At 40.8% G+C, this 27642-nt stretch overlaps 6 protein-coding genes across 10 annotated transcripts; 5 read left to right on the forward strand and 1 right to left on the reverse strand.

Moving 5' to 3' along the window:
- The first annotated feature begins 1547 nt into the window (after positions 1-1547).
- Positions 1548-4145, forward strand: LOC306697289 (nuclear factor 7, brain-like). Its single transcript, XM_079161106.1, has one exon. It carries the CDS (start codon positions 1676-1678, stop codon positions 3101-3103), a length of 1428 nt encoding a protein of 475 aa, XP_079017232.1. The 5' UTR covers positions 1548-1675; the 3' UTR covers positions 3104-4145.
- Positions 4146-5855: 1710 nt separating this feature from the next.
- LOC306697300 (interleukin-1 beta-like) lies at positions 5856-6724 on the forward strand. Its single transcript, XM_079161123.1, has 2 exons — positions 5856-5979; positions 6093-6724. Exons 1-2 carry the CDS (start codon positions 5857-5859, stop codon positions 6336-6338), a joined length of 369 nt encoding a protein of 122 aa, XP_079017249.1. The 5' UTR covers position 5856; the 3' UTR covers positions 6339-6724.
- Positions 6725-7098: 374 nt separating this feature from the next.
- LOC306697291 (nuclear factor 7, brain-like) lies at positions 7099-9685 on the forward strand. The gene has a single exon (XM_079161108.1). The coding sequence runs from the start codon at positions 7233-7235 to the stop codon at positions 8658-8660; it is 1428 nt and encodes a 475-aa protein (XP_079017234.1). The 5' UTR covers positions 7099-7232; the 3' UTR covers positions 8661-9685.
- Positions 7149-15755, forward strand: LOC306697298 (interleukin-1 beta-like). 4 transcript variants are annotated; one of them, XM_079161121.1, is made up of 6 exons: positions 7155-7191; positions 13149-13344; positions 14005-14250; positions 14770-14934; positions 15080-15213; positions 15327-15755. In XM_079161121.1, exons 3-6 carry the CDS (start codon positions 14031-14033, stop codon positions 15570-15572), a joined length of 765 nt encoding a protein of 254 aa, XP_079017247.1. In that variant the 5' UTR covers positions 7155-7191; positions 13149-13344; positions 14005-14030; the 3' UTR covers positions 15573-15755. The 4 variants fall into 4 exon arrangements, with proteins under 4 accessions (XP_079017245.1, XP_079017247.1, XP_079017246.1 ...); XM_079161120.1 differs by lacking the exon at positions 7155-7191 and adding an exon at positions 11537-11650; XM_079161119.1 differs by having other exon boundaries at positions 7149-7191; positions 13149-14250.
- Positions 15756-17881: 2126 nt separating this feature from the next.
- On the forward strand, positions 17882-19542 carry LOC306697093 (nuclear factor 7, brain-like; the record flags this gene model as incomplete). Its single annotated transcript, XM_079160835.1, has 3 exons — positions 17882-17887; positions 17992-18015; positions 18266-19542. The coding sequence occupies 3 exons, from the start codon at positions 17882-17884 to the stop codon at positions 19484-19486; spliced, it is 1251 nt and encodes a 416-aa protein (XP_079016961.1). The 3' UTR covers positions 19487-19542.
- A 144-nt stretch (positions 19543-19686) lies between these two features.
- LOC306697296 (natterin-4-like) lies at positions 19687-25969 on the reverse strand. Of its 2 annotated transcripts, none has more exons than XM_079161113.1 (3): positions 25684-25969; positions 24183-24237; positions 19687-23204 (listed from the first exon to the last, which is right to left on the reverse strand). In XM_079161113.1, exons 2-3 carry the CDS (start codon positions 24214-24216, stop codon positions 22240-22242), a joined length of 999 nt encoding a protein of 332 aa, XP_079017239.1. In that variant the 5' UTR covers positions 24217-24237; positions 25684-25969; the 3' UTR covers positions 19687-22239. The 2 variants fall into 2 exon arrangements, with proteins under 2 accessions (XP_079017239.1, XP_079017240.1); XM_079161114.1 differs by lacking the exon at positions 25684-25969 and adding an exon at positions 24711-24977.
- Between the last annotated feature and the right edge of the window lie 1673 nt (positions 25970-27642).

Raw genomic sequence — 27642 nt, forward strand, 5'->3', positions numbered from 1 at the left:
ATGCAGATCAGTGACGTCATCACGAGCGACACGAGCAACAGTGTGATCACATGAATGGAGTGCTGCTGGATCCAGGACGTCTCGTAGGAGTCGGCCTGTAGGTGAGCGGCTCCCTTTGTGTCTCAGGACAAACTGGATCCAGAACATGGCTCGGTCCAGAGGCTTCATGGTCTGGTCTCTGTGCAGCCTGGAGAGCTCCTGCACGTTCTCCCTGCAGGACGGCTCGTGAAGCACCTCCTTCACCTTCTCCAGGAGGTTGTCTTTGTTCAACGAGCCAATGTCCAGCACTCTGGTAACGCCCCTCGCTCTCCTACAATGTAGTTGAAAGTCTGATTTTCCACACGCATTAATATATATGTTTAAAAGGTGCTGGGATGTAAATCAACTGTAATGGTTGCTTCTCCAAGCATCATTATGACCTCATCATCTCTGAAAATAAATACTGAAATTAGATTATTACAGTATTATGATCTGAAACAAGCCTCGTAAACCCTACAAACCTTCAGTCAGTTTTTAGTTTTCAGTATTGTGACGACCCTCCTCCTCACACACACTAGTGTCCCTGTTGTGTTTGATAATCTGTTGCAGGTGCTGATTGGAGGGTCTCCAGCTAGATGAGCCACACCCGAGCCGGTGTGTCTCTGCCTTAAATACGTCTTCATTTGGCAGCCTCGCTCTCTGGGAGAAGAGATCCTGTCAGCCACCAGCATCACACTGTTCTTTGGGTTAATGTTCTGTTTCTCCTGATACGCTGCCACACGCATCCATACATGCACTTCAGAACTGACAACTGATACCGATTCCTTTTGCATTTGTTTGATTTGTAATAAAATGTTTTTCTTTGCCGCCAGCTCGCTTGTCTCCCTGTTTAGTCTCAGTCTTTGCGTTAGGCTTTGACAGTATTTTCAGATGTTTTTTAGATTGAAAATGAAGTCAAAAAGATACATAAATATTGTTTCTGTTGTCAATCTTTAGGAACATAACCACTATATATTTGTTTGACTCTATACAAAAGACCTTAATGTTTATGAGATCTGAAATCACAAGGTACACGTACCAAGAACACTTTGAGTTCAAAGGTTCTGGAATAAAACAAACTAACAAAGTCCAAAGATAGTGAGAGCGTTAATCAGCAACCAGGAGGAGCACTGAACAAACTGCCTCTGAGTGTCTTAAAGAAGTTTAACCTTTAAAGAGTTTTACATCGGTGGTCTTTTCATCATCAAGTGTTTCCAACTGTTGCTTTGTCTTCACTGTGACAAAGTATTTTTTCATTGTAACACAGGAAGCATGAGACACAACATTTAGTCGGGATAATGTCTTCAGCTTCCTGTCAGTGTTTAGGATCATTTCTCACACAGAGAAACACAGGAGTTACAAAATAAAACCTGAGAGTGTTCCAGATTATGAAGGACAGTGTGCAACGTATCCTGTTCTATCTGCTGGTAATAAAAACAGATCGCTGCATTTACTGCCATTAATGATTAACCAATGAAAGATGTTGGTGAAATAGAAAGCAGGTTCTGACATTGTTGAAAGGAGACACGTCGACATGACACTGTGAGATATCTCTGTCCAACAATGTTCCACCTGGAGGACTGAGGAAAGACTAACGAAGGGAAATATAATTTGGTGAGTCTTTTTTTTTTAAAGAACAATTTGGAAAAGCAAGAAAATGGCTGAAAAAACCGCTCTTGTTGAAAGTTACCTGAACTGCCATGTTTGTTCAGAGACCTTCAGAGATCCTGTGTCTCTGAGCTGCAACCACAGCTTCTGTTCAAGCTGCCTGCAGCAATTCTGGAAACAAGCTACAAACAAAAACTGTCCCATTTGTAAAAGAAAATCCTCAAAAGATCATTTTGAGGTGAACTTTCCACTGAAGGAACTGTCTGACTCGTTTGCTGAGAGACAGAAAACTGGATCATCTGAGACAGAAACAGGAGAGAAGAAGGTGGAGGTGGTGTGTCGTAAACATGGAGAAGAGACTAAACTGTTCTGTGAGGATGAAGAGAGAGTTATGTGTTCTGTCTGTGAGTTTTCTCTCCACCAGAGTCACAAGGTGGTTCCTTTAGAACAAGCAGTCAGTGACCTGAAGGACCAGCTGAGATCTGACTTAGAGTCTCTGCAGGACAAGAGGCACAAACACAAACAAGTGGAGGAAACATACGATGAAATGATTGAACACTCCAAGAAGCAGCTGTTGTCCACAGAGAGGCAGATCAGAGCAGAGTTCAACAAGCTCCACCAGTTCCTGAAAGAGGAAGAGGAGTCCAGACTGGCAGCTCTGAGGGAGGAAGAGCAGCAGAAGAGGAAGACTATCAGCAGAGAGATGAAGGTGATTCAGGAGCAGATCTCCTCTCTGTCAGACAGCATCTCTGCTGTTGAAGAAGACCTGCAGAAACACAACGTGTCATTCCTCAGCAGTTATAAAGCCACTCAGACCAGAGCCAGAGTCCAGAGCTCACTGTCAGACCCACAGCTGGTCTCAGGAGCGCTGATAGATGTGGCCCAACACCTGGGCAACCTGTCCTCCAGAGTCTGGGAGAAGATGGAGGTTAAGGTCCACTTCAGTTCTGTCATTCTGGACCCAAACACTGCACACCGCTGGCTCTATCTGTCTGATGATCTGACCAGTGTGAGACGTGAAGACACAAACCAGAAGCTTCCTGACAATCCAGAGAGATTCACTAAGTATACCAATGTTCTGGGCTCTGAGGGCTTCAGCTCAGGGAAACACAGCTGGGAGGTGGAGGTGGGAGACCATCCTAACTGGAATGTAGGTTTGGTTAAAGAGTCAGTTGACAGGAAGGGAGAGATAGTTGCTTTACCAAAATATGGAGTCTGGTGTTTAACTCATCGTAGTGGTAAATACATTGATGTTGTTGGTCAGACTGTCAGAGTGAAGAAGAGTCTCCAGAGGATCAGAGTCCAGCTGGACTATGACATGGGGGATGTGTCCTTCTACGACCCTGAAGACATGACTCTCATCTACACTCACAGAGACACTTTCACTGAGAAACTCTTCCCATATTTCAATATTGGAAAGTCTGTTGATGCTAAAACTGCTGATATCAAAATCTATCAACCTGATGTTTCTCTGTGATGTTCAGACATGTTAGTGTTTGTTCAGACTTTACTCTGACTTCACTGTGTGTCAACATCTCATTGATAGAATCAATACAATCAACAGTTATGACAGAAAATCTACATCTACTCAATACAGAAGTTGCATTACATCATCAGGTGATAAACCTACAGGAACAATTAAAGGATGATTTTTAAATGACTTTTTGATTAAACTGGTTTTCAGCATCTTGTGTTTAATCAGAACACAATCTAACATTTAGTGAATCCACCAAACCAAACACTTTGTTTCCAGTTGTGTGTTTCTTTAACTTTGATCTTCATCAGACATCAGTTTTAGTTTCTAAGATTTCTGGATCTTCTGTTGAGTTATTTCAGGTTTGATGTTATAATTTCAGTGTTTTACACTTTACACTCAGAGTCTCAGAGGTTCAGTGAATCAAAACACATTCTGACTCTGATTGATTCTCTTTTTATCATTGAAATTGTTTTTCTTAACTGTCTCTATTGTCATCAACTACTCAACACATGAATCATTGTTTTAATCTGAAATTCATTTTTGGAAGTTAAAAAATTAAAGATGTAAGGATCTGTAGCAAAAATGTGTTAAAAATAAAAATTGTTTAAGATAAAAGATTTTAATTCAGATTATAATTGTGTTTGTTGACTTTTTATATTTTTCTGTTGAGTTATTTTAGTTTTGGATACCGTGTTATATTTGTCTGTTTTATTAGTTTTTTATGTTTGAATGAGATAAAGAGTGTAAATATAAAGTCTAAGAATCTAAAATACATCAAATATATATCATTACAAAATCAGGTGAACAGTATGGATCATAATAATATAAATGGGTTTTGATTCAGTCTGTAATTCTTTCAGAGCTTCTTCATTCTGTTTATGATGATTTCTGTAGTTTTTACATGATCAGTAACATGAACGATGAATTAAAATGTTTGTGATCAAAATAAAGGAACTTTAGTTTAAAACGTCTTATTTCATTGAATCAACTATATCTTTATAAATGTACATCAGATGGATGCTGCTTCATGACGTGTCATTAAATCACCAACAGTTTTTATTCACAATATTCTGTATGAAGTTGTTTCAAGTTTCTTTACAAACATCTGTGAAATATTCATGTGACAAATTACAAAGAATACAAATCATGAAAAACAATTAATCAACCAGATCATAACAGAAGACAATATTTAATCTGAAAACGTTAAATCTACACTTTTACATTTTCAAATCAACAGATTCCTCAGTGAAACTCTTTCAACGTCAACATTGATGGACAGTCCAGCTGAATGAAGTTAATGTTCTTTAGTAAAGTCACGTGACTGATGAAGCGACTGTAGACAAAGAAAGCTGAATGGACCTCATACCTCCCTGATGAAGGCTCAGTAGCTGTAAACATGTGAGCAACAAAGAGTTGTGCAACTTGTTTCATGTTGATGGAGTTGTATTGATGCTCTCACTGGTCTGGACCTCACTGTGTGCGTGTTCTCAACATTAGAAACAGTCAGAAATCACATTTAAAAAGATGCTTCAACTTTACCTCCTACAACTTCACTGCTTCATCATCAACTCTGAGAAAGGACGTTTAAACAAATCATCATTTACAACAATCTGCTCAAGGAATGAGTCGCTGTTAGACTTTGTGTTTGTTAAAAAGTCAAAGAAGCAGAATGATTGTGGTTGTTGATGATCTTTGTCATGTGAAGTTGTAACAGTGTGTTGATGCTCACGTCTGTTATAGACAGCCTCACTGAAGAGAGGGAGCACTGAGGGTTGTATACACACAACACATTGTTTAAGAAACGCGTTCACTGTTACATTTCATTCATCCTGTCACCTACTGAATGCACTTCTCAGGGACAACATGCTCACATGTGCTCAATGTCATCAACGTTACTGAATGTGCAGCATGTGTACAGGATGTGACGGCACGGACACATTCTACTTCCTGTAAACGTCACAAGATGGAGACAAAGTCCGTGTTGTTCTTTGCTGCACAGGTTGATCAACAGCAGCACCTCTTAGCAGTTTCTGATGGATTCTTCTTTTCACACAGATCCTTCACAGAAACCTCATTGTGTTTGTCTGACATGCTGTTTGTCCAGAGTAGCTCACAAATCCATAGTGGAATAGAAGCATAAAGCAGCAGCACCACTGGTGGAACTGATGATATTGGATGCTTTTAAAAATAAATCTCATATATATATATACAGGACTGTCTCAGAAAATTAGAATATTGTGATAAAGTTCTTTATTTTATGTAATGCAATTAAAAAAACAAAAATGTCATGCATTCTGGATTCATTACAAATCAACTGAAATATTGCAAGCCTTTTATTCTTTTAATATTGCTGAATATGGCTTACAGCTTAAGAAAACTCAAATATCCTATCTCTAAATATTAGAATATCATGAAAAAGTATACTAGTAGGGTATTCAACTAATCACTTGAATCGTCTAATTAACTCGAAACACCTGCAAGGGTTTCCTGAGCCTTGAAAAACACTCAGCTTGGTTCAGTAAACTAAATCACACGTATGGGGATTATCACAATATTCAAATTTTCTGAGACAGTCCTGTATATATATATCATAACTACCTCCACGTCAAAGCAGTTTGATGCCTTTTACCTGTTGTACAAATGCTAATGCACCTTTAGTAAACTGCACTTAAAGTAGCACCATGACAGATAGTCCTTCAGTTCTCAATAAAGAGGAACCTCTACCCTCTCTTCTCTCCTCAGTTCTCCTGAACATGTCGACATACTTGCACCCTGCACCCAGCGTCGAGGGCAGAACGGTGGCTCTGGGCATCAAGGGCACAAATCTCTACCTGAGTTGCCGCAAAGACGGTGCCGAGCCAACTCTGCATCTGGAGGTAAAGCTCGTGACTCGTCACACAGATTCTCAGCGCACACTTTGTAGCGCTATGAAAGGGTGATGCAGTGACCCTTTACGCAGACCCTGACCTTTACCTTTTCACACCCTCAGGCGGTGGAGAACAAGAGTCTGCTGAGCGGATTGGGCACGAGCATCAGCACGGACAGCGACATGGTGAGATTCCTCTTCTACAGACAGGACACCGGGGTGAACATCAGCACCCTCATGTCCGTCGCCTACCAGAACTGGTACATCAGCACGGCGCAGCAGGACAACAAGCCGCTGGCGATGTGCCTGGAGTCCGCCGAGCGCTCCCGGATCTTCAGCATCCGAGAGGAGGTCGAACGTCAGAGTTAGAAACCCGCCAAAGACGCCCAAAGTGGAACGTGGATCTGCATCTGGGGGTCAAGTTTGACCCTCTGGAGGAGACGTTATTTTGGGGGTGTTGAGCAGAGCGTAACAATAAACTGCACTTCAGCTATTGTGAGTCAGAAAAGCAACAAAGACACGATACGGCTGTCTGGTAAAACGTTGCGAGTATTCCAGAGCTTCTATTTACTGTTTGTACCAAGTACAGAAAGTGAAATGCTTCGTGTATTGACTTAAGTCAAGTTTCACCAGAAGATGGCATCATTGTGCTTCTCTGGTGAACACCCTGTGTATTTATTGTGCTGAATGACACGACACACTGTTAATGCTTTCATCTATTCATGTATTTATCTATTTATGCACCATTTTAATATACATGTATATATTTATTTGTAAATCTGCGGACTAACAAGTATTTAAATGATGTGCAGTGAAATATATTTAATAAAGCCTTGTAACTTATTTGGATTTGTGTCTTATATTTGTTCACTGAAATGATAAGGGACTTCACCATCAACATCAGCTGTCGCACATTTTCTAGAGACAGTTATTCTGATCAGATGATGAGAGTGAGATCTTTATTTAGTACATCTGGATGAAATGAACACAGTTATAAAGAGATTTTAGCACAACATGTTTCCTGTTCCACCATCTGCTGGTGACTAAAGGACATCACAGCATTTCCTCCTAATAACTCACACTGTGACAGAGGAAAGTGAAACTGAAAGAAGATTGTGCACATTGTTGAACAGAGCTGAGACGCCATTACAGGGTGTGAGATCTCTGCTGAAAACACACGTTTGGAGTATTTGAACCAGTGAAGACACGGAACAGTAACTTGGTGAGTCTTGTTATTGAAAGATAGTTTAGATACCAAGACAAATGGCTGAGAAAATAGTTCTTGTTAAAAGTTACCTGAACTGCCATGTTTGTTCAGAGACGTTCAGAGATCCTGTGTCTCTGAGATGCAACCACAGCTTCTGTTCAAGCTGCCTGCAGCAATTCTGGAAACAAGCTAAAAACAAAAACTGTCCCATTTGTAAAAGAAGATCCTCAAGTGAACATCCTCTGGTAAACTTTCCACTGAAGGAACTGTCTGACTCGTTTGCTGAGAGACAGAAAACTGGATCATCTGAGACAGTGAAAGGAGAGAAGAAGGTGGAGGTGGTGTGTAGTAAACATGGAGAAGAGACTAAACTGTTCTGTGAGGATGAAGAGAGAGTTGTGTGTTCTGTCTGTGAGTTTTCTCTCCACCAGAGTCACAAGGTGGTTCCTTTAGAACAAGCAGTCAGTGACCTGAAGGACCAGCTGAGATCTGACTTAGAGTCTCTGCAGGACAAGAGGGACAAACACAAACAAGTGGAGGAAACATACGATGAAATGATTGAACACTCCAAGAAGCAGCTGTTGTCCACAGAGAGGCAGATCAGAGCAGAGTTCAACAAGCTCCACCAGTTCCTGAAAGAGGAAGAGGAGTCCAGACTGGCAGCTCTGAGGGAGGAAGAGCAGCAGAAGAGGAAGACTATCAGCAGAGAGATGAAGGTGATTCAGGAGCAGATCTCCTCTCTGTCAGACAGCATCTCTGCTGTTGAAGAAGACCTGCAGAAACACAACGTGTCATTCCTCAGCAGTTATAAAGCCACTCAGACCAGAGCCAGAGTCCAGAGCTCACTGTCAGACCCACAGCTGGTCTCAGGAGCGCTGATAGATGTGGCCCAACACCTGGGCAACCTGTCCTCCAGAGTCTGGGAGAAGATGAAGGACAAGGTCCACTTCAGTCCTGTCATTCTGGACCCAAACACTGCACACCGCTGTCTCTATCTGTCTGATGATCTGACCAGTGTGAGAAATGGAGACACAAAGCAGAAGCTTCCTGACAATCCAGAGAGATTCACTTATTATGCCAATGTTCTGGGCTCTGAGGGCTTCAGCTCAGGGAAACACAGCTGGGAGGTGGAGGTGGGAGACCATCCTGACTGGAATGTAGGTTTGGTTAAAGAGTCAGTTGACAGGAAGGGAGAGATATTTGTTTCACCAGAATATGGAGTCTGGTTTTTAACTCATCGTAGTGGTAAATACACTAATGGATCTCGTCAGACTGTCAGAGTGAAGAAGAGTCTCCAGAGGATCAGAGTCCAGCTGGACTATGACATGGGGGACGTGTCCTTCTACGACCCTGAAGACATGACTCACATCTGCACTCACAGAGACACTTTCACTGAGAAACTCTTCCCATATATCAGTATTGGAATGTCTGTTGATGCTAAAACTGCTGATATCAAAATCTATCAAACTGATGTTTCTCTGTGATGTTCAGACATGTTAGTGTTTGTTCAGACTTTACTCTGACTTCACTGTGTGTCAACATCTCATTGATGGAATCAATACAATCAACAGTTATGACAGAAAATCTACATCTACTCAATACAGAAGTTGCATTACATCATCAGGTGATAAACCTACAGGAACAATTAAAGGATGATTTTTAAATGACTTTTTGATTAAACTGGTTTTCAGCATCTTGTGTTTAATCAGAACACAATCTAACATTTAGTGAATCCACCAAACCAAACACTTTGTTTCCAGTTGTGTGTTTCTTTAACTTTGATCTTCATCAGACATCAGTTTTAGTTTCTAAGATTTCTGGATCTTCTGTTGAGTTATTTCAGGTTTGATGTTATAATTTCAGTGTTTTACACTTTACACTCAGAGTCTCAGAGGTTCAGTGAATCAAAACACATTCTGACTCTGATTGATTCTCTTTTTATGATTGAAATTGTTTTTCTTAACTGTCTCTATTGTCATCAACTACCCAACACATGAATCATTGTTTTAATCTGAAATTCATTTTTTGGAAGTTAAAAAATTACAGATGTAAGGATCTGTCGCAGAAATGTGTTAAAAATAAAAATGTTTAAGATAAAAGCTGTTAATTCAGATTATAATTGTGTTTGTTGACTTTTTATATTTTTCTGTTGAGTTATTTTAGTTTTGGATACCTTGTTATATTTGTCTGTTTTATTAGTTTTTTATGTTTAAATGAGATAAAGAGTGTAAATATAAAGTCTAAGAATCTAAAATACATCAAATATATATCATTACAAAATCAGGTGAACAGTATGGATCATAATAATATAAATGGGTTTTGATTCAGTCTGTAATTCTTTCAGAGCTTCTTCATTCTGTTTATGATGATTTCTGTAGTTTTTACATGATCAGTAACATGAACGATGAATTAAAATGTTTGTGATTAAAATAAAGGAACTTTAGTTTAAAACGTCTTATTTCATTGAATCAACTATATCTTTATAAATGTACATCAGATGGATGCTGCTTCATGACGTGTCATTAAATCACCAACAGTTTTTATTCACAATATTCTGTATGAAGTTGTTTCAAGTTTCTTTACAAACATCTGTGAAATATTCATGTGACAAATTACAAAGAATACAAATCATGAAAAACAATTAATCAACCAGATCATAACAGAAGACAATATTTAATCTGAAAACGTTAAATCTACACTTTTAAATTTTCAAATCAACAGATTCCTCAGTGAAACTCTTTCAACGTCAACATTGATGGACAGTCCAGCTGAATGAAGTTAATGTTCTTTAGTAAAGTCACGTGACTGATGAAGCGACTGTAGACAAAGAAAGCTGAATGGACCTCATACCTCCCTGATGAAGGCTCAGTAGCTGTAAACATGTGAGCAACAAAGAGTTGTGCAACTTGTTTCATGTTGATGGAGTTGTATTGATGCTCTCACTGGTCTGGACCTCACTGTGTGCGTGTTCTCAACATTAGAAACAGTCAGAAATCACATTTAAAAAGATGGTTCAACTTTACCTCCTACAACTTCACTGCTTCATCATCAACTCTGAGAAAGGACGTTTAAACAAATCATCATTTACAACAATCTGCTCAAGGAATGAGTCGCTGTTAGACTTTGTGTTTGTTAAACAGTCAAAGAAGCAGAATGATTGTGGTTGTTGATGATCTTTGTCATGTGAAGTTGTAACAGTGTGTTGATGCTCACGTCTGTTATAGACAGCCTCACTGAAGAGAGGGAGCACTGAGGGTTGTATACACACAACACATTGTTTAAGAAACGCGTTCACTGTTACATTTCATTCATCCTGTCACCTCCTGAATGCACTTCTCAGGGACAACATGCTCACATGTGCTCAATGTCATCAACGTTACTGAATGTGCAGCATGTGTACAGGCTGTGACGGCACGGACACATTCTACTTCCTGTAAACGTCACAAGATGGAGACAAAGTCCGTGTTGTTCTTTGCTGCACAGGTTGATCAACAGCAGCACCTCTTAGCAGTTTCTGATGGATTCTTCTTTTCACACAGATCCTTCACAGAAACCTCATTGTGTTTGTCTGACGTGCTGTTTGTCCAGAGTAGCTCACAAATCCATCATTGCTGTGGCTCTTGATGTTGTTGATGCTTTATCAGCCACCAATTTAGTCAAATAATCTCACACGTTATTCAGATTGACTTATATGCTCCCCAGAGAATGAAGAATAGGGTGTGTTCCAGGCTGGCTGGCTCCTCCCACAACCAATTCCTAATCAGTGCCAGCATATTGCAGCCACCGGTTGGCATGGCCTTATCACTTTTTGGCCCCCGTCCTGTTCCTGTGGCTGCTCGTAGTGGTCTTCGTATTAAAGAAACCTAAGATAATACTTTAATGATAATTCACAAGTGATCCAGCAGCATGTTAAGCAGTTATAAAGTAATTAAAATAATTACAAATTATACACATAGATGCATCAATAGTTATAATCCAATAATGTAATAAATATTACTCTGCAATGTACCATTCACGTAACAATCATGCATAACTTTCACTTTTTGGTAATTTATATTTCTAATACTTTTGCACTTTTCTTTTCTATTCAGGACACATTATACACCTCCAGAGTCATGTAAGGACAGGAAACAATTGCAGGTCTGAAGGAAAACTCCCATGTGCACCTGTTCAACTTGTACGCCCCTTTCTTCGTTTACATTCTCTGCTCCATTCGCCGCTGGATTTTAGCGCATGCGCGAGATTTCAAATCGTCCAATGAGACAAGAGGAGCTGTTCACTCCCGGCAGTTTCAAAACCGGAAGAGCGAGCTCGGTTGTTATGAAGCTAACGTTACTTTAGCATGTCCTAAAACCACCACAACAACAAGTCAATCAATCCATTTGTAATACATTTATTTGGTCAATAGGAATAAACTGAAGTTTGATAGACATGGAAGAAGAAGAAGAGACCGTATCGATACTTTCCAGAAAAGGTTAGCGAGTGAATGAAAGCTAAATACGTTCGTTAACGTTAGCTAGCTAGCTATGAGCTAACGCTAGCTATTAGTTAGTTAGCAAACGCCACGTCTAAATAAATGTAACGTTTCGTAACTGCACTGTCTAAGAGGAAGCTGGAAGTTGAGGAACTAAACCTAACAGATGCATTAAACGTGGGGGCAGGACATGTACTACAATACGTGAAAGAAACAGGATTGAGCTAAATAATTAAAATCACTGAAATGATGGATCTCCACTTTTGTTGTTGTTTGTTTTTATTTTGTTTTGTTTGTTTTTTGTTTTGTTTTGTAAGGGGATAGGGTTCTCTGGTCCACACTCCAATACAGTAGGTGGCGGGAATGCACCTTTCACTGGATGCCATCCGCCATAAAACTTAAAAGAAGAAGAAGAAGATGCACTGTCTAACAATATTGACGTTATTGCATCAAACGTTAACATAAACTAGCAGTAATGCTGTGGGCTTATGCTGATGCTGAACCTTTATAACGTTACAAACAATGATGCAGTCTTTTCATTGGTCTCTTTAATCACGTGGCTTTGTGAACACGCATTACAGGTATCGGTGCTTCACTATAGTAGAAAACAAGCTCTGCCAGGGATGGATTTATACCTAAAATAAAGAGCGCTTTGAACATAATTATAATTAGCAAACGCCACGTCTAAATAAATGTAACGTTACGTAACTGCACTCTCCAGGTATGGGTGCTTCACTGTAGTAGAAAACAAGCTCTGCCAGGGATGGATTTATACCTAAAATAAAGAGCGCTTTGAAAATTATATTATATAATTATTATAATTACATGTTAAATTACCTGTATGCAACAAGACTGCAAACAAGTTATTCATGTATCATAGCTTATTTGGCCTATTATTGTTATTTATTAATCGTTTTGTCTGAAAACTATCCAAAACACAAAGATATACTTTAATAATTAATCTAAATCCTCTCTAAATGCAGCATACATGTCTCACCAATCCACAGCCAGATGGCAGCAGGTGTCTACACAGTTATTCACATACTTTTAAAGAATCATCTCTATTCGGTTCATCAGTTTCATCACAAGCTTTACTTGCTTTTTTTCTGTCCATTGCATCCCATAAAGGGGAACTGATCTGTTGTTCAGCGTGCTGGCTGTAATGAACATACTGTATTTGTTTATATTGTGAATGTTTGATTTGTTAGTGAGTTCACCTAAAGAGAGCTCACAAAACGTTTAGTAGATTTCTGCATCTACAATGAATGTGTACGCAGACACATTCATGATGCGCTCCAGCATGTGGCTGGATAGTAGTTCATTACTGTCGTTCAAACACTAAGCATGAAAGTATAATGAGAGTTGTTTGTCCAGAGTCAAATGTTAAAGGAATCAACCCCAGTTTGTCCTGGGACCTCAGTCATTCCACTTCCTCTCCCCTTTGTGTCTCTCTGCTGTGCTTTCAATGGAACCCTCTGCTCTATTGTTTGGTGTCAAGGAGAAAGCTACAGGAGTGGCGGGAGGCCAAGGGTATTTCCTACAAGCGTCCCCCAATGCCGGTGCAACCTCAGGTCCGGCGCACTGTGGCCGCGCTCCAGCCTTTCTGGGGAGCCATGAACGAGGGAGACGAGGCCCACTCCCTCATCCGTGCCGTGGACCGGTCCCCGGCCGACTGCATCAAATTGCTGGGAGAGGTACGTGCTGTTGAGGGAGGGATTTCTTCCTCTTTGGTTTCTCTGGCCTTCTTATTCACAAGTTACTGGAAGTTATGTGGCGGACATTGTCGGATGGGCTCTGCATACTCGGAGGAGGGTAAATCAATTTATGACTCCAAAGTGAATTAGTTGGTCTGAACGCGACCAAACAGTTTCAACCTTTCTCCAAATGGACAGACTTGCAGCCGTGCTAGAGGTCTGCTGTTATACAGACAGCTGAAATGTGATAATTGTTGACATTTGCACACTTTTATACTCCAGGAAGTTTGTGTAGATAATGAAAGCCGAGAGCTTCTGCTAGAAGTTAACACACAACCAGCTCGTTGGTTGAAGCATACTGATGCTGTTTCTCTCCCTGTGTGAGTTGTGACTCGAGTCTTCCTCGCTCCCTCAGGGTTGCCCTCCAGACCAGGTGAGGGAGGTTCAGTAGTGCATCATAAATCACTGCAGCAGCACACACAGATGTACAATAGCTTTTAGAACTGAGAGTAAACCAGTAAACAATTGTATTTAAGGGTATTGAATACAACATTTAGGGGAAAAAAGGGGGAATAAATAGCAAAACAGTAGAAGTTTACCTGAAAATGCTGCTGTATTTCCCTACATGTTTCGTGACACTGTACATTCATCTTCCTGCAGATCTTCCTTGCTTCAGAAAACAAAAGATGGAATCCGAGATGAAATGCAACGTGAGCGAGATGTGGAGCCCCAAGATGCCCAAAGGACTGGACTTTGAGATCTCCCATCACCCGCTGACAATGAGGCACGTGGCCAACCTCGTCATCGCCATGGAGAGGTTTAAGGGCAGCAGCTCAGAATCCCCGATGAGCACCGAATTCAGAGACGAGGACCTGCTCAACATCATGCTGGAGAGCATCGTGGAAGGTAAGCACACGGAGGAGACTTTATTTCAACAATTTCACATCAACAAAAGGGACTTTCTGTGCTGGTTTCTCTGTTAGCACAGAGGTTAAACTCTGTTACCAACACTTACAAGTTCCTGAAAAGATAAATAAATCTGTATATTATGTAAAAACAGAAATGCTGCCATCTAAGTCCTCTACCATCAACAGTTTACATGATCTTGTTGGCCTTCACTTACTTGTTTATCACAGATCCATCCACACGTTCCTTCATTTATTGCTTTGTTTGACTGACGTCTCTTTTACTGTTTCAGTAGTTTTGTTTCACTTAATCTACGCTGAGTCAGAAATCACCTCAATGAATTTATCTGCAATGAAGTTCTTGATAATCTGCAGTAAATTACCCAGAGAGGTGCTCACATTTCTGACCCATTTGTGCAGCAAGAGACTAAATCTATTTCAGCTGTTTGTTTGCAATTCCTGCTGCTTCCTAAAGAAAGAAGACAACATCACTAATCAGGTGCGCCTCTTTTTCCCTCAGAGGAAATTGTGTTTGAGCGTGGTTCAGCTCCACAGCTTCAGGTCAGCTGGACGGGCGAGGAGCAGTGCAGCATGTACGACGGAGAGAAGAGGAGCTTAGTTCAGGTCCAGAACAGCATGGAGCTCCACGCAGTGATGCTGCAGGGAGGCGCCGAGACCAAAAAAGGTGATTACATGTGACAGTTAGATCATTCATAGACAAAGTTAATGGTAGATATTTAAATTCACTTAAAGCACTTAAAGTAGCACCATGACAGATAGTCCTTCAGTTCTCAATAAAGAGGAACCTCTACCCTCTCTTCTCTCCTCAGTTCTCCTGAACATGTCGACATACTTGCACCCTGCACCCAGCGTCGAGGGCAGAACGGTGGCTCTGGGCATCAAGGGCACAAATCTCTACCTGAGTTGCCGCAAAGACGGTGCCGAGCCAACTCTGCATCTGGAGGTAAAGCTCGTGACTCGTCACACAGATTCTCAGCGCACACTTTGTAGCGCTATGAAAGGGTGATGCAGTGACCCTTTACGCAGACCCTGACCTTTACCTTTTCACACCCTCAGGCGGTGGAGAACAAGAGTCTGCTGAGCGGATTGGGCACGAGCATCAGCACGGACAGCGACATGGTGAGATTCCTCTTCTACAGACAGGACACCGGGGTGAACATCAGCACCCTCATGTCCGTCGCCTACCAGAACTGGTACATCAGCACGGCGCAGCAGGACAACAAGCCGCTGGCGATGTGCCTGGAGTCCGCCGAGCGCTCCCGAATCTTCAGCATCCGAGAGGAGGTCGAACGTCAGAGTTAGAAACCCGCCAAAGACGCCCAAAGTGGAACGTGGATCTGCATCTGGGGGTCAAGTTTGACCCTCTGGAGGAGACGTTATTTTGGGGGTGTTGAGCAGAGCGTAACAATAAACTGCACTTCAGCTATTGTGAGTCAGAAAAGCAACAAAGACACGATACGGTTGTCTGGTAAAACGTTGCGAGTATTCCAGAGCTTCTATTTACTGTTTGTACCAAGTACAGAAAGTGAAATGCTTCGTGTATTGACTTAAGTCAAGTTTCACCAGAAGATGGCATCATTGTGCTTCTCTGGTGAACACCCTGTGTATTTATTGTGCTGAATGACACGACACACTGTTAATGCTTTCATCTATTCATGTATTTATCTATTTATGCACCATTTTAATATACATGTATATATTTATTTGGAAATCTGCGTACTAACAAGTATTTAAATGATGTGCAGTGAAATATATTTAATAAAGCCTTGTAACTTATGTGGATTTGTGTCTTATATTTGTTCACTGAAATGATAAGGGACTTCACCATCAACATCAGCTGTCGCACATTTTCTAGAGACAGTTATTCTGATCAGATGATGAGCTGCAGTTCTGTCCTCCATCTAATATTTCTACAGAACACAGAGACCCAGTAACCAACCAGTGTCACCGTGTTCCTATGGCTGAATACTGTTAGTACACTTCTGAGGTACTTTAAACTGCTCCATAAAACACATAACAGAAAGGACGTACAGGGCAACATGAGTATCTGTGTCAGTCCAGGTTTTCTTTCCTCCCACCAAACACTTTGCTCCTCAATCGTTTCACTGTTGAAATGCAGATCAGTGACGTCATCACGAGCGACACGAGCAACAGTGTGATCACATGAATGGAGTGCTGCTGGATCCAGGACGTCTCGTAGGAGTCGGCCTGTAGGTGAGCGGCTCCCTTTGTGTCTCAGGACAAACTGGATCCAGAACATGGCTCGGTCCAGAGGCTTCATGGTCTGGTCTCTGTGCAGCCTGGAGAGCTCCTGCACGTTCTCCCTGCAGGACGGCTCGTGAAGCACCTCCTTCACCTTCTCCAGGAGGTTGTCTTTGTTCAACGAGCCAATGTCCAGCACTCTGGTAACGCCCCTCGCTCTCCTACAATGTAGTTGAAAGTCTGATTTTCCACACGCATTAATATATATGTTTAAAAGGTGCTGGGATGTAAATCAACTGTAATGGTTGCTTCTCCAAGCATCATTATGACCTCATCATCTCTGAAAATAAATACTGAAATTAGATTATTACAGTATTATGATCTGAAACAAGCCTCGTAAACCCTACAAACCTTCAGTCAGTTTTTAGTTTTCAGTATTGTGACGACCCTCCTCCTCACACACACTAGTGTCCCTGTTGTGTTTGATAATCTGTTGCAGGTGCTGATTGGAGGGTCTCCAGCTAGATGAGCCACACCCGAGCCGGTGTGTCTCTGCCTTAAATACGTCTTCATTTGGCAGCCTCGCTCTCTGGGAGAAGAGATCCTGTCAGCCACCAGCATCACACTGTTCTTTGGGTTAATGTTCTGTTTCTCCTGATACGCTGCCACACGCATCCATACATGCACTTCAGAACTGACAACTGATACCGATTCCTTTTGCATTTGTTTGATTTGTAATAAAATGTTTTTCTTTGCCGCCAGCTCACTTGTCTCCCTGTTTAGTCTCAGTCTTTGCGTTAGGCTTTGACAGTATTTTCAGATGTTTTTTAGATTGAAAATGAAGTCAAAAAGATACATAAATATTGTTTCTGTTGTCAATCTTTAGGAACATAACCACTATATATTTGTTTGACTCTATACAAAAGACCTTAATGTTTATGAGATCTGAAATCACAAGGTACACGTACCAAGAACACTTTGAGTTCAAAGGTTCTGGAATAAAACAAACTGACAAAGTCCAAAGATAGTGAGAGCGTTAATCAGCAACCAGGAGGAGCACTGAACAAACTGCCTCTGAGTGTCTTAAAGAAGTTTAACCTTTAAAGAGTTTTACATCGGTGGTCTTTTCATCATCAAGTGTTTCCAACTGTTGCTTTGTCTTCACTGTGACAAAGTATTTTTTCATTGTAACACAGGAAGCATGAGACACAACATTTAGTCGGGATAATGTCTTCAGCTTCCTGTCAGTGTTTAGGATCATTTCTCACACAGAGAAACACAGGAGTTACAAAATAAAACCTGAGAGTGTTCCAGATTATGAAGGACAGTGTGCAACGTATCCTGTTCTATCTGCTGGTAATAAAAACAGATCGCTGCATTTACTGCCATTAATGATTAACCAATGAAAGATGTTGGTGAAATAGAAAGCAGGTTCTGACATTGTTGAAAGGAGACACGTCGACATGACACTGTGAGATATCTCTGTCCAACAATGTTCCACCTGGAGGACTGAGGAAAGACTAACGAAGGGAAATATAATTTGGTGAGTCTTTTTTTTTTAAAGAACAATTTGGAAAAGCAAGAAAATGGCTGAAAAAACCGCTCTTGTTGAAAGTTACCTGAACTGCCATGTTTGTTCAGAGACCTTCAGAGATCCTGTGTCTCTGAGCTGCAACCACAGCTTCTGTTCAAGCTGCCTGCAGCAATTCTGGAAACAAGCTACAAACAAAAACTGTCCCATTTGTAAAAGAAAATCCTCAAAAGACTTTCCGTATGTAAACTTTCCACTGAAGGAACTGTCTGACTCGTTTGCTGAGAGACAGAAAACTGGATCATCTGAGACAGTGAAAGGAGAGAAGAAGGTGGAGGTGGTGTGTAGTAAACATGGAGAAGAGACTCAACTGTTCTGTGAGGATGAAGAGAGAGTTGTGTGTCCTGTCTGTGAGTTTTCTCTCCACCAGAGTCACAAGTTGGTTCCTTTAGAACAAGCAGTCAGTGACCTGAAGGACCAGCTGAGATCTGACTTAGAGTCTCTGCAGGACAAGAGGCACAAACACAAACAAGTGGAGGAAACATACGATGAAATGATTGAACACTCCAAGAAGCAGCTGTTGTCCACAGAGAGGCAGATCAGAGCAGAGTTCAACAAGCTCCACCAGTTCCTGAAAGAGGAAGAGGAGTCCAGACTGGCAGCTCTGAGGGAGGAAGAGCAGCAGAAGAGGAAGACTGTCAGCAGAGAGATGAAGGTGATTCAGGAGCAGATCTCCTCTCTGTCAGACAGCATCTCTGCTGTTGAAGAAGACCTGCAGAAACACAACGTGTCATTCCTCAGCAGTTATAAAGCCACTCAGACCAGAGCCAGAGTCCAGAGCTCACTGTCAGACCCACAGCTGGTCTCAGGAGCGCTGATAGATGTGGCCCAACACCTGGGCAACCTGTCCTCCAGAGTCTGGGAGAAGATGGAGGTTAAGGTCCACTTCAGTTCTGTCATTCTGGACCCAAACACTGCACACCGCTGGCTCTATCTGTCTGATGATCTGACCAGTGTGAGACGTGAAGACACAAACCAGAAGCTTCCTGACAATCCAGAGAGATTCACTAAGTATACCAATGTTCTGGGCTCTGAGGGCTTCAGCTCAGGGAAACACAGCTGGGAGGTGGAGGTGGGAGACCATCCTAACTGGAATGTAGGTTTGGCTAAAGAGTCAGTTGACAGGAAGGGAAAGATAGTTGCTTTACCAAAATATGGAGTCTGGTGTTTAACTCATCGTAGTGGTAAATACACTGATGTTGTTGGTCAGACTGTCAGAGTGAAGAAGAGTCTCCAGAGGATCAGAGTCCAGCTGGACTATGACATGGGGGACGTGTCCTTCTACGACCCTGAAGACATGACTCTCATCTACACTCACAGAGACACTTTCACTGAGAAACTCTTCCCATATTTCAATATTGGAAAGTCTGTTGATGCTAAAACTGCTGATATCAAAATCTATCAACCTGATGTTTCTCTGTGATGTTCAGACATGTTAGTGTTTGTTCAGACTTTACTCTGACTTCACTGTGTGTCAACATCTCATTGATAGAATCAATACAATCAACAGTTATGACAGAAAATCTACATCTACTCAATACAGAAGTTGCATTACATCATCAGGTGATAAACCTACAGGAACAATTAAAGGATGATTTTTAAATGACTTTTTGATTAAACTGGTTTTCAGCATCTTGTGTTTAATCAGAACACAATCTAACATTTAGTGAATCCACCAAACCAAACACTTTGTTTCCAGTTGTGTGTTTCTTTAACTTTGATCTTCATCAGACATCAGTTTTAGTTTCTAAGATTTCTGGATCTTCTGTTGAGTTATTTCAGGTTTGATGTTATAATTTCAGTGTTTTACACTTTACACTCAGAGTCTCAGAGGTTCAGTGAATCAAAACACATTCTGACTCTGATTGATTCTCTTTTTATGATTGAAATTGTTTTTCTTAACTGTCTCTATTGTCATCAACTACCCAACACATGAATCATTGTTTTAATCTGAAATTCATTTTTTGGAAGTTAAAAAATTACAGATGTAAGGATCTGTAGCAAAAATGTGTTAAAAATAAAAATGTTTAAGATAAAAGCTGTTAATTCAGATTATAATTGTGTTTGTTGACTTTTTATATTTTTCTGTTGAGTTATTTTAGTTTTGGATACCTTGTTATATTTGTCTGTTTTATTAGTTTTTTATGTTTAAATGAGATAAAGAGTGTAAATATAAAGTCTAAGAATCTAAAATACATCAAATATATATCATTACAAAATCAGGTGAACAGTATGGATCATAATAATAAAAATGGGTTTTGATTCAGTCTGTAATTCTTTCAGAGCTTCTTCATTCTGTTTATGATGATTTCTGTAGTTTTTACATGATCAGTAACATGAACGATGAATTAAAATGTTTGTGATCAAAATAAAGGAACTTTAGTTTAAAACGTCTTATTTCATTGAATCAACTATATCTTTATAAATGTACATCAGATGGATGCTGCTTCATGACGTGTCATTAAATCACCAACAGTTTTTATTCACAATATTCTGTATGAAGTTGTTTCAAGTTTCTTTACAAACATCTGTGAAATATTCATGTGACAAATTACAAAGAATACAAATCATGAAAAACAATTAATCAACCAGATCATAACAGAAGACAATATTTAATCTGAAAACGTTAAATCTACACTTTTAAATTTTCAAATCAACAGATTCCTCAGTGAAACTCTTTCAACATCAACATTGATGGACAGTCCAGCTGAATGAAGTTAATGTTCTTTTGTAAAGTCACGTGACTGATGAAGCGACTGTAGACAAAGAAAGCTGAATGGACCTCATACCTCCCTGATGAAGGCTCAGTAGCTGTAAACATGTGAGCAACAAAGAGTTGTGCAACTTGTTTCATGTTGATGGAGTTGTATTGATGCTCTCACTGGTCTGGACCTCACTGTGTGCGTGTTCTCAACATTAGAAACAGTCAGAAATCACATTTTAAAAGATGGTTCAACTTTACCTCCTACAACTTCACTGCTTCATCATCAACTCTGAGAAAGGATGTTTAAACAAATCATCATTTACAACAATCTGCTCAAGGAATGAGTCGCTGTTAGACTTTGTGTTTGTTAAACAGTCAAAGAAGCAGAATGATTGTGGTTGTTGATGATCTTTGTCATGTGAAGTTGTAACAGTGTGTTGATGCTCACGTCTGTTATAGACAGCCTCACTGAAGAGAGGGAGCACTGAGGGTTGTATACACACAACACATTGTTTAAGAAACGCGTTCACTGTTACATTTCATTCATCCTGTCACCTACTGAATGCACTTCTCAGGGACAACATGCTCACATGTGCTCAATGTCATCAACGTTACTGAATGTGCAGCATGTGTACAGGATGTGACGGCACGGACACATTCTACTTCCTGTAAACGTCACAAGATGGAGACAAAGTCCGTGTTGTTCTTTGCTGCACAGGTTGATCAACAGCAGCACCTCTTAGCAGTTTCTGATGGATTCTTCTTTTACCACTAATCCAACATTCAATGCTTCATATTGTTCTCCTCTCACTCCCAGCTTCATGCGTCCCTGAATCGTTTTTAAAGATCTCAACGGAGTAAAAAGAAATCAAAAACACTTGACATCATTCACAGCAAATCATTTATATAACCCTCATCTACTAACTGGGGTCCCTGCTGACTTCTTACCTCACAGGTTCTTAATTCTGTCATTCCAATTTTTCATGACTTTTTCAATCAATTTGTTCATCATATCATCAACCCAACAATACTGTCCTGCAAATATTTAAAAAAAAAAGCCTGGTGTTAACAAATGAAGGGATTCTGTCTATAGAGAGACACTAAATAGAAACAGTGTTGAATTAATACAAATATTTACTTTTCAAATTTTTTTTTTTTATGTGAAATGCAAATTTTTTAAACTTTTCTTTTTGGTTGGAAAAAAAATAGCTGAAAAAGCAAAACAGAAAAAGGTAAATATAATTAAGTAGTGTTATTGTCTCATAAAATATATTTAGGCACACAACATTTATTTTTAGATTGTCATTATGGAAATTGCTGCAACCAATTATGAGGAATAACAGCAGAGGAATGACCTTCATATACTTCCATAACAATAATAATCGTCTAATAGTATAATTACATTACAAGTACCCAACTAAACATACATGATGTCAGGTACTGCATCTCATGGAGCCTCTTCAATCATTCTTTCAGGCACAGGGGTTAGCGTCAGGCAGAGGTTCACAGCGACCCACCACAGACCGGACTTCCATAACTTCGACGCGTTTGTAGGTCCCAGAGATGGACCTCCATGTGGTCTCCCCGTTGTTGTAGGTGCGGTTGAGGCGTGCAGTGTAAGGGATGTCTGCCTCGTACTTATATCCCACCATACTGACACTGCAGGAGTGGTTTGGTGGGATATTGCACTGAACAGAAACAGTGTAGTCTTTTGACTCAGTATAAGTTGCTCCCTTGGTGAACTGGAGGGTTGTTGACGAGCTATACTCAATTCCTATGGAGGCAATTGAGGGGATTTCAGCAGTGATGCTAGTGTTGACGCCTAATGTGAAGGAAAAGCTGCCGTCCCACCTTTGCTCCACTTGGCTTTTCTTTGAGAGGGATGCTGTCTGTGTCGCTGTCTGGCAGCTTTTGTTGTCGAGGGTTGCCTTATTCATTGTCTCTGGAGGATGCTTAACGATTTCAACCCCATCAGTCTTGTACTTGACATCAGAGATGTGCTCGCTGTTTATTTTGTTGTTAAAGGTCAGGACCTCGTAGTACTTGTACAAATACTCTTTACCTTCCCAGGGAAGGTAGAAGGACTTATTTTTAACATCCACCTTCCCAAGACCATACTTGTGCTTCCCAACATAAATTTTGTTGTTGGAGACAGTCTTGACTGAATTCTCAGGCACTGAACCGTAGGAGCCTTCCTTCCATTCCAGAAACTCAAAGTTGTCTTTGTTCACCAGGATCTCAAATGGGGAGCCACGATGCTCTTTATGACCCCAGGAGTAGAAGCAGTAAGGACCCTTGTCAGGGTTGTAGAAGCCAGCCACGCTCTCGTACTTTGACACGTAGTCGATGCGTCCAGCATATTCGTTGTTGATTGAAACTGCTCCGTTGGGGATAGAGCCATCAAAGGTTATCCATTCCAGGTTGGTTTGATCAATCCCTTTGAGAATAACAGATTGGAACAATGTTTAAATAAATCAAATGCAAAACAAGTAATCAATTGATGTATTCCTGATGCTTTAAGATTAATTTATAATAAATGCTTTATAGGGCAAAATAAAACCTGTCTCTCTCTCTTTCTCTCTCTGTTTTCTGTCTCTCTCTCATACAGTCATTCAGGTCTTAGAGATTTTGAGAGGACTTTTCCCTTTTTTAAGCTACAGAAACCGTTCGACTATCAAAATGTTCAGCTCTTTCAGGAGAGGGCTGATAGGACTTTTCACATTTGTAATCTTTAAATCTTTTGAATTATTCAGCTTTTTGCAATTTTTTTGAATGGGATATCAATGGAGAAAATCTTCAAATCCTGTTAAACTTCTTCAACTTTCAAAGCCTTCTTCTTCCTCATACTTTCAGCTACAGACACCATTGTTCAACATTTCAACTAGAAGGGTTTTCAGCAGTTTAGATGCTTTCGGACTTCAACATTTTTCAGACAGATAGTCTCCCATTTCTGTATTTTCAGCAATTTGTAATCTTTAAACTTTTTGAATTATTAAGCTTTTTGCAATTTCTTTTTAATTGAATATCTATTTTCAGCAATGTTTTTTTTAATTAATTTCAGCTTTCAGCATTCCAACGCATTTTCAGCAGGAAATGCATTTTCTAGTTAGAAAATCTATCAAGGTCTGTAGATTATTGCACAATCAAATGTGATTTAGCGACGCTTTACGCACCACAGATTTAATCACCACTTAGATCTTAAATCGTCAGCACGTCAAACCGAAACGATTTGCATGTCTTGGCTCTACAGAGCTGATTTGGTGAACTGACCTTCAAAACCAAAAGAAACATAGCTGAAACACTTGCAATCAATTGAAATTAAATAATTAAAATGAACAATTTAAGTGATGCATAACTGAGGACAAAAGAAACAGCGACATGGATATTGCAAACTGTAAAGGCAGTCTCAGTTTACCTGGTTCACCTGACAGAGCTGAACGGGCCATCATCAGCAACACTCACAACTTCAGCTGCAGATAAAGCAAATGACAAAATCACTGATTTCAAAATCAGTCCAATCTATGTAACAATAATAATAGTGTGAATAGTCAGTGCAGACACAGCAGGAAGGTGAGAGACAGTTTATTAAACATGAATCACTTTATGAATGAAGATAAAGTAAAACAAATAATGTTGTTATAACTACTGATTTGTGCTGCCGTGTGTGAGGCCAACAAAACAAATGCCAAGTTGTAGTCTTTTGCTGCAGAGTTTTTAAAATGTGATATAATGATGCTTCACGCACCATGAATATAATCACCACTGAGATTTCTTAAATCCTCAAAACAACAAAACAACCGCTCTGCGCAGCCGGAGTGAACGGCTGCTCGGCCGCCTCCCGCCCTGGCGCACCAGCGCTCTCGTCACCCGAAGACAGCGCTGCACCCGCCGCGGCCTCTAAGCCCACGGTCTCCCGGCTCCGGTAGCCTGAGAACGCCCTTACCACACAAAGTTCCCCTTTCGAAAGGGTCCTCGAAACAGGAACACTATAATACGCGGCGATCTCCCGCAAATCACTTTTCTTGCACTTCTCGAGCGGAGTGAGAGAAAGATTCGCCACAAACTCCTCCATGTCAAACTCTGACATTTTACCACGAAGAAGCCCACAGCCCTAGCTCACCGCTAGAAACGCCCCTAACGCTGCCGCTAAACACTCTACAAACACCTGACATGTACACACAAGTACAGTCACAAGAAACCACCGCGATACATGTTGATACCGGATGCCACACACATACAGTATAGTGTTTACGGCTCTCTCAGCAAACTTCCTCAGATCCTGCCTAACCACACCTTCACCTACCTGTCTTCTGGAGCGTGCCGGGACTTGAAAGGCAAACATCAGCGGCCGAAACCCTGAACCGCCTTCCTCCGCCAGGGACTGATCCCCACCCAGGATTACTCCGAAAATAAATTTAAAAAAGGCAAAATAATAAACGAGTGCCCGAAGGAAAGACGGCTAAGCCCAGCTGGACACTCACCTGTCTATCCTGAGGAAGCTGCGGAATATTTTACTTAACAGAGACAATCTAACAGACATCAACACTTACCACAAGACACTCGGAACCTAAAAGCACACACTCTTAACAATCACACAATCAGCTCTTCCAGATCCCAGACGAGCCCCCAACTGTTACGTTCCCCCTTTTGGCGTCTAAGGGATGCGGGGAGTAACGATATTAATTTCCCGGTGAAAGAGAGAGTCAAGCAACTGATGCGCGTTTAACAAAAGGAATAATGTTGATTAATGGCGAGCTGCTCACACGGCAGCAAAAGAAAACCACTTTCCTATCAAAGGAAAGCGACACTACTTTATACAAACAATCAGCACACACGGCTTAAACATATACACTGTTTGGAGAGCACAAACACACGACACGTAACAGTGGCTTTATGGGGAAGTTGTAAACACTTACAGTTACGATGTTCAAAAGTCCAGCAGAGGGTCAGCAGCAGAGGGTCAGCAGCAGAGGGTCAGGCAGGTACGTGAGAGTTTGGTTCAAGCAAACAGGTCACAGATGCTAGAACACAAAGACGTGAGGTATGAAGGCAAATCACTGTCAAAATCCGAGAGCGCAAATGAGATCCACGCGCGCGCGTATTTTACTTTGACGAGCGCTTTTATATCACTCCGCGAGCAAAAGTCCTTCTCGCGCGAGCAAAATGTACTGTCGCGGGAGCAAAAGTCGCTCGAGAAGCTTAAACCTGTTCGCTCGCGAGTCTTTTTTTCTGCTCGCTCGTGAGTAGTTTTTCTTTTTGACAGTAAGTGGGCGGAACCTGTCTCCATTGTATCTCTTCATCTGATTGGTTACAATGCTCGTCTTTGGATAAACCGGATATCACTGACACAGACGTCAGGGGAAGATTTTCAGATTGCACTACAGGTCAGGGGCAAATAATGTACATTTTACTGCACGGGTACTTTTACTTTCTGCACTTAAAGTACATTTTGCTGATAATAACATACTTGACTAAGGTTTTGAATGCAGGTATTTTACTCGTAGTGGATTATTGTTTCATCAGTATGGTATTAGTACGTTTACTGCAGTGAGGATCTGAATACTTTTTCATCCACTAACTACTTGTCAGTGATTTAACAGTTAATATACAAACAGTGGTCCCTAATCTTGGCTCCAGATCTTTGAGCAGGTCCAAATTGTTGCTCATATTATATACAACTACATTATATCTCTTCTGTAAACACAACAGTATGATTAAATATGATCGCATCATGTTTTAATCAATTAAGATCAAAGAGTCTTTGAGCGGTTTGTCACAGTTTGACTATCAAACACACATCGTCTGTAATAGAATGATGGAGTGAATTCAAAGCAAATGTAGTGGAGTAGTGTTAAGTGGCGGATTGATCCACCTCTAACAGACCTGGCGTCTGTGTCAGTGATATCCGGTTTATCCAAAAACGAGCATTGTAACCAATTAGATGTAGAGATACAATGGAGACTGGGTCCGCCCACTTACTGTCAAAAAGAAAAAAGACTCGCGAGCGAGCAGAAAAAAGACTCGCGAGCGGGCAGAATAAAGTTTCGCGAGGTTTAAGCTTCTCGAGCGACTTTTGCTGATATAAAAGTGCTCGTCAAAGTAAAATACGCGTGCGCATGGATCTCATTTGCGCTCTCGGATTTTGACAGTGATTTGCCTTCATACTTATCAGTTACCTCCATCCTCCAATCTATCAATACTGTATCAGTGACCTTCAGCGTGTCATGAACTCACTACAGTGTTCAAATGTCGTCCGTCCTTCCAAACATCTAAATCCAGAATCTCCTCATGCGACCATAATACAGATGGAATCACCTTCATCCCGCTTTACATTCAGAGACACAACACGTGTTGGTTATCAGGCAGAAACCCAAAACACAACATCGGCTGTTCTGTCAGAAAACCAGTCTTCATCAGGAGGTTGAGTTTGCTTCATCGTCATGGAGATGGCTCACTTGTATTCATGTGACACAACATGAAACTTATTCATTGATTTCTTAGAAAGAACTAGATTTCACTTGTTCTTCAAGAAACACAAATATCACGACACAAGTTTAAGCAGAAGAAGAGTATTTGTTGGTATTTCTAAATTCAAATTGACATGTGTGGATGTTGTGCAATGTAATAAATGATATAATATCATGTTTGAGCATTACTGCACTGCTGGGTGAGAGCTACATGTCTGGTGATAGATTAGTGATCTTTCACTGCCACCTGCTGGATATCTGAGACATTTCAGCTTTTTAAGAATATGAATAAATCGCTCTGAACTTCCTCTCGGGACGACTTCTTCTGCAGAAAGAATTTATGGCTCAAAAGAAACAAATGGAGAAAGATTGTAAATGTTTTTGTGTCTCAACATTTACAAAGGACAC

Source organism: Pholis gunnellus, assembly GCF_910591455.1.
Source record: "Pholis gunnellus genome assembly, chromosome: 6".
NCBI lineage: Eukaryota > Metazoa > Chordata > Actinopteri > Perciformes > Pholidae > Pholis > Pholis gunnellus.

Coding starts and splice junctions, on each gene's coding strand:
- LOC306697296 (XM_079161113.1), bottom strand. CDS start 24,216: ATGATGGCCCGTTCAGCTCTGTCAGGTGAACCAG. Junction 23,205..24,182: donor AGCTCTGTCAGGTGAACCAG/GTAAACTGAGAC, acceptor TTATTCTCAAAG/GGATTGATCAAACCAACCTG.
- LOC306697289 (XM_079161106.1), top strand. CDS start 1,676: ATGGCTGAAAAAACCGCTCTTGTTGAAAGTTACCTGAACTGCCATGTT.
- LOC306697300 (XM_079161123.1), top strand. CDS start 5,857: ATGTCGACATACTTGCACCCTGCACCCAGCGTCGAGGGCAGAACGGTG. Junction 5,980..6,092: donor AGCCAACTCTGCATCTGGAG/GTAAAGCTCGTG, acceptor TCACACCCTCAG/GCGGTGGAGAACAAGAGTCT.
- LOC306697298 (XM_079161119.1), top strand. CDS start 13,950: ATGCTGCTGTATTTCCCTACATGTTTCGTGACACTGTACATTCATCTT. Junction 14,251..14,769: donor GCTGGAGAGCATCGTGGAAG/GTAAGCACACGG, acceptor TTTTTCCCTCAG/AGGAAATTGTGTTTGAGCGT. Junction 15,214..15,326: donor AGCCAACTCTGCATCTGGAG/GTAAAGCTCGTG, acceptor TCACACCCTCAG/GCGGTGGAGAACAAGAGTCT.
- LOC306697291 (XM_079161108.1), top strand. CDS start 7,233: ATGGCTGAGAAAATAGTTCTTGTTAAAAGTTACCTGAACTGCCATGTT.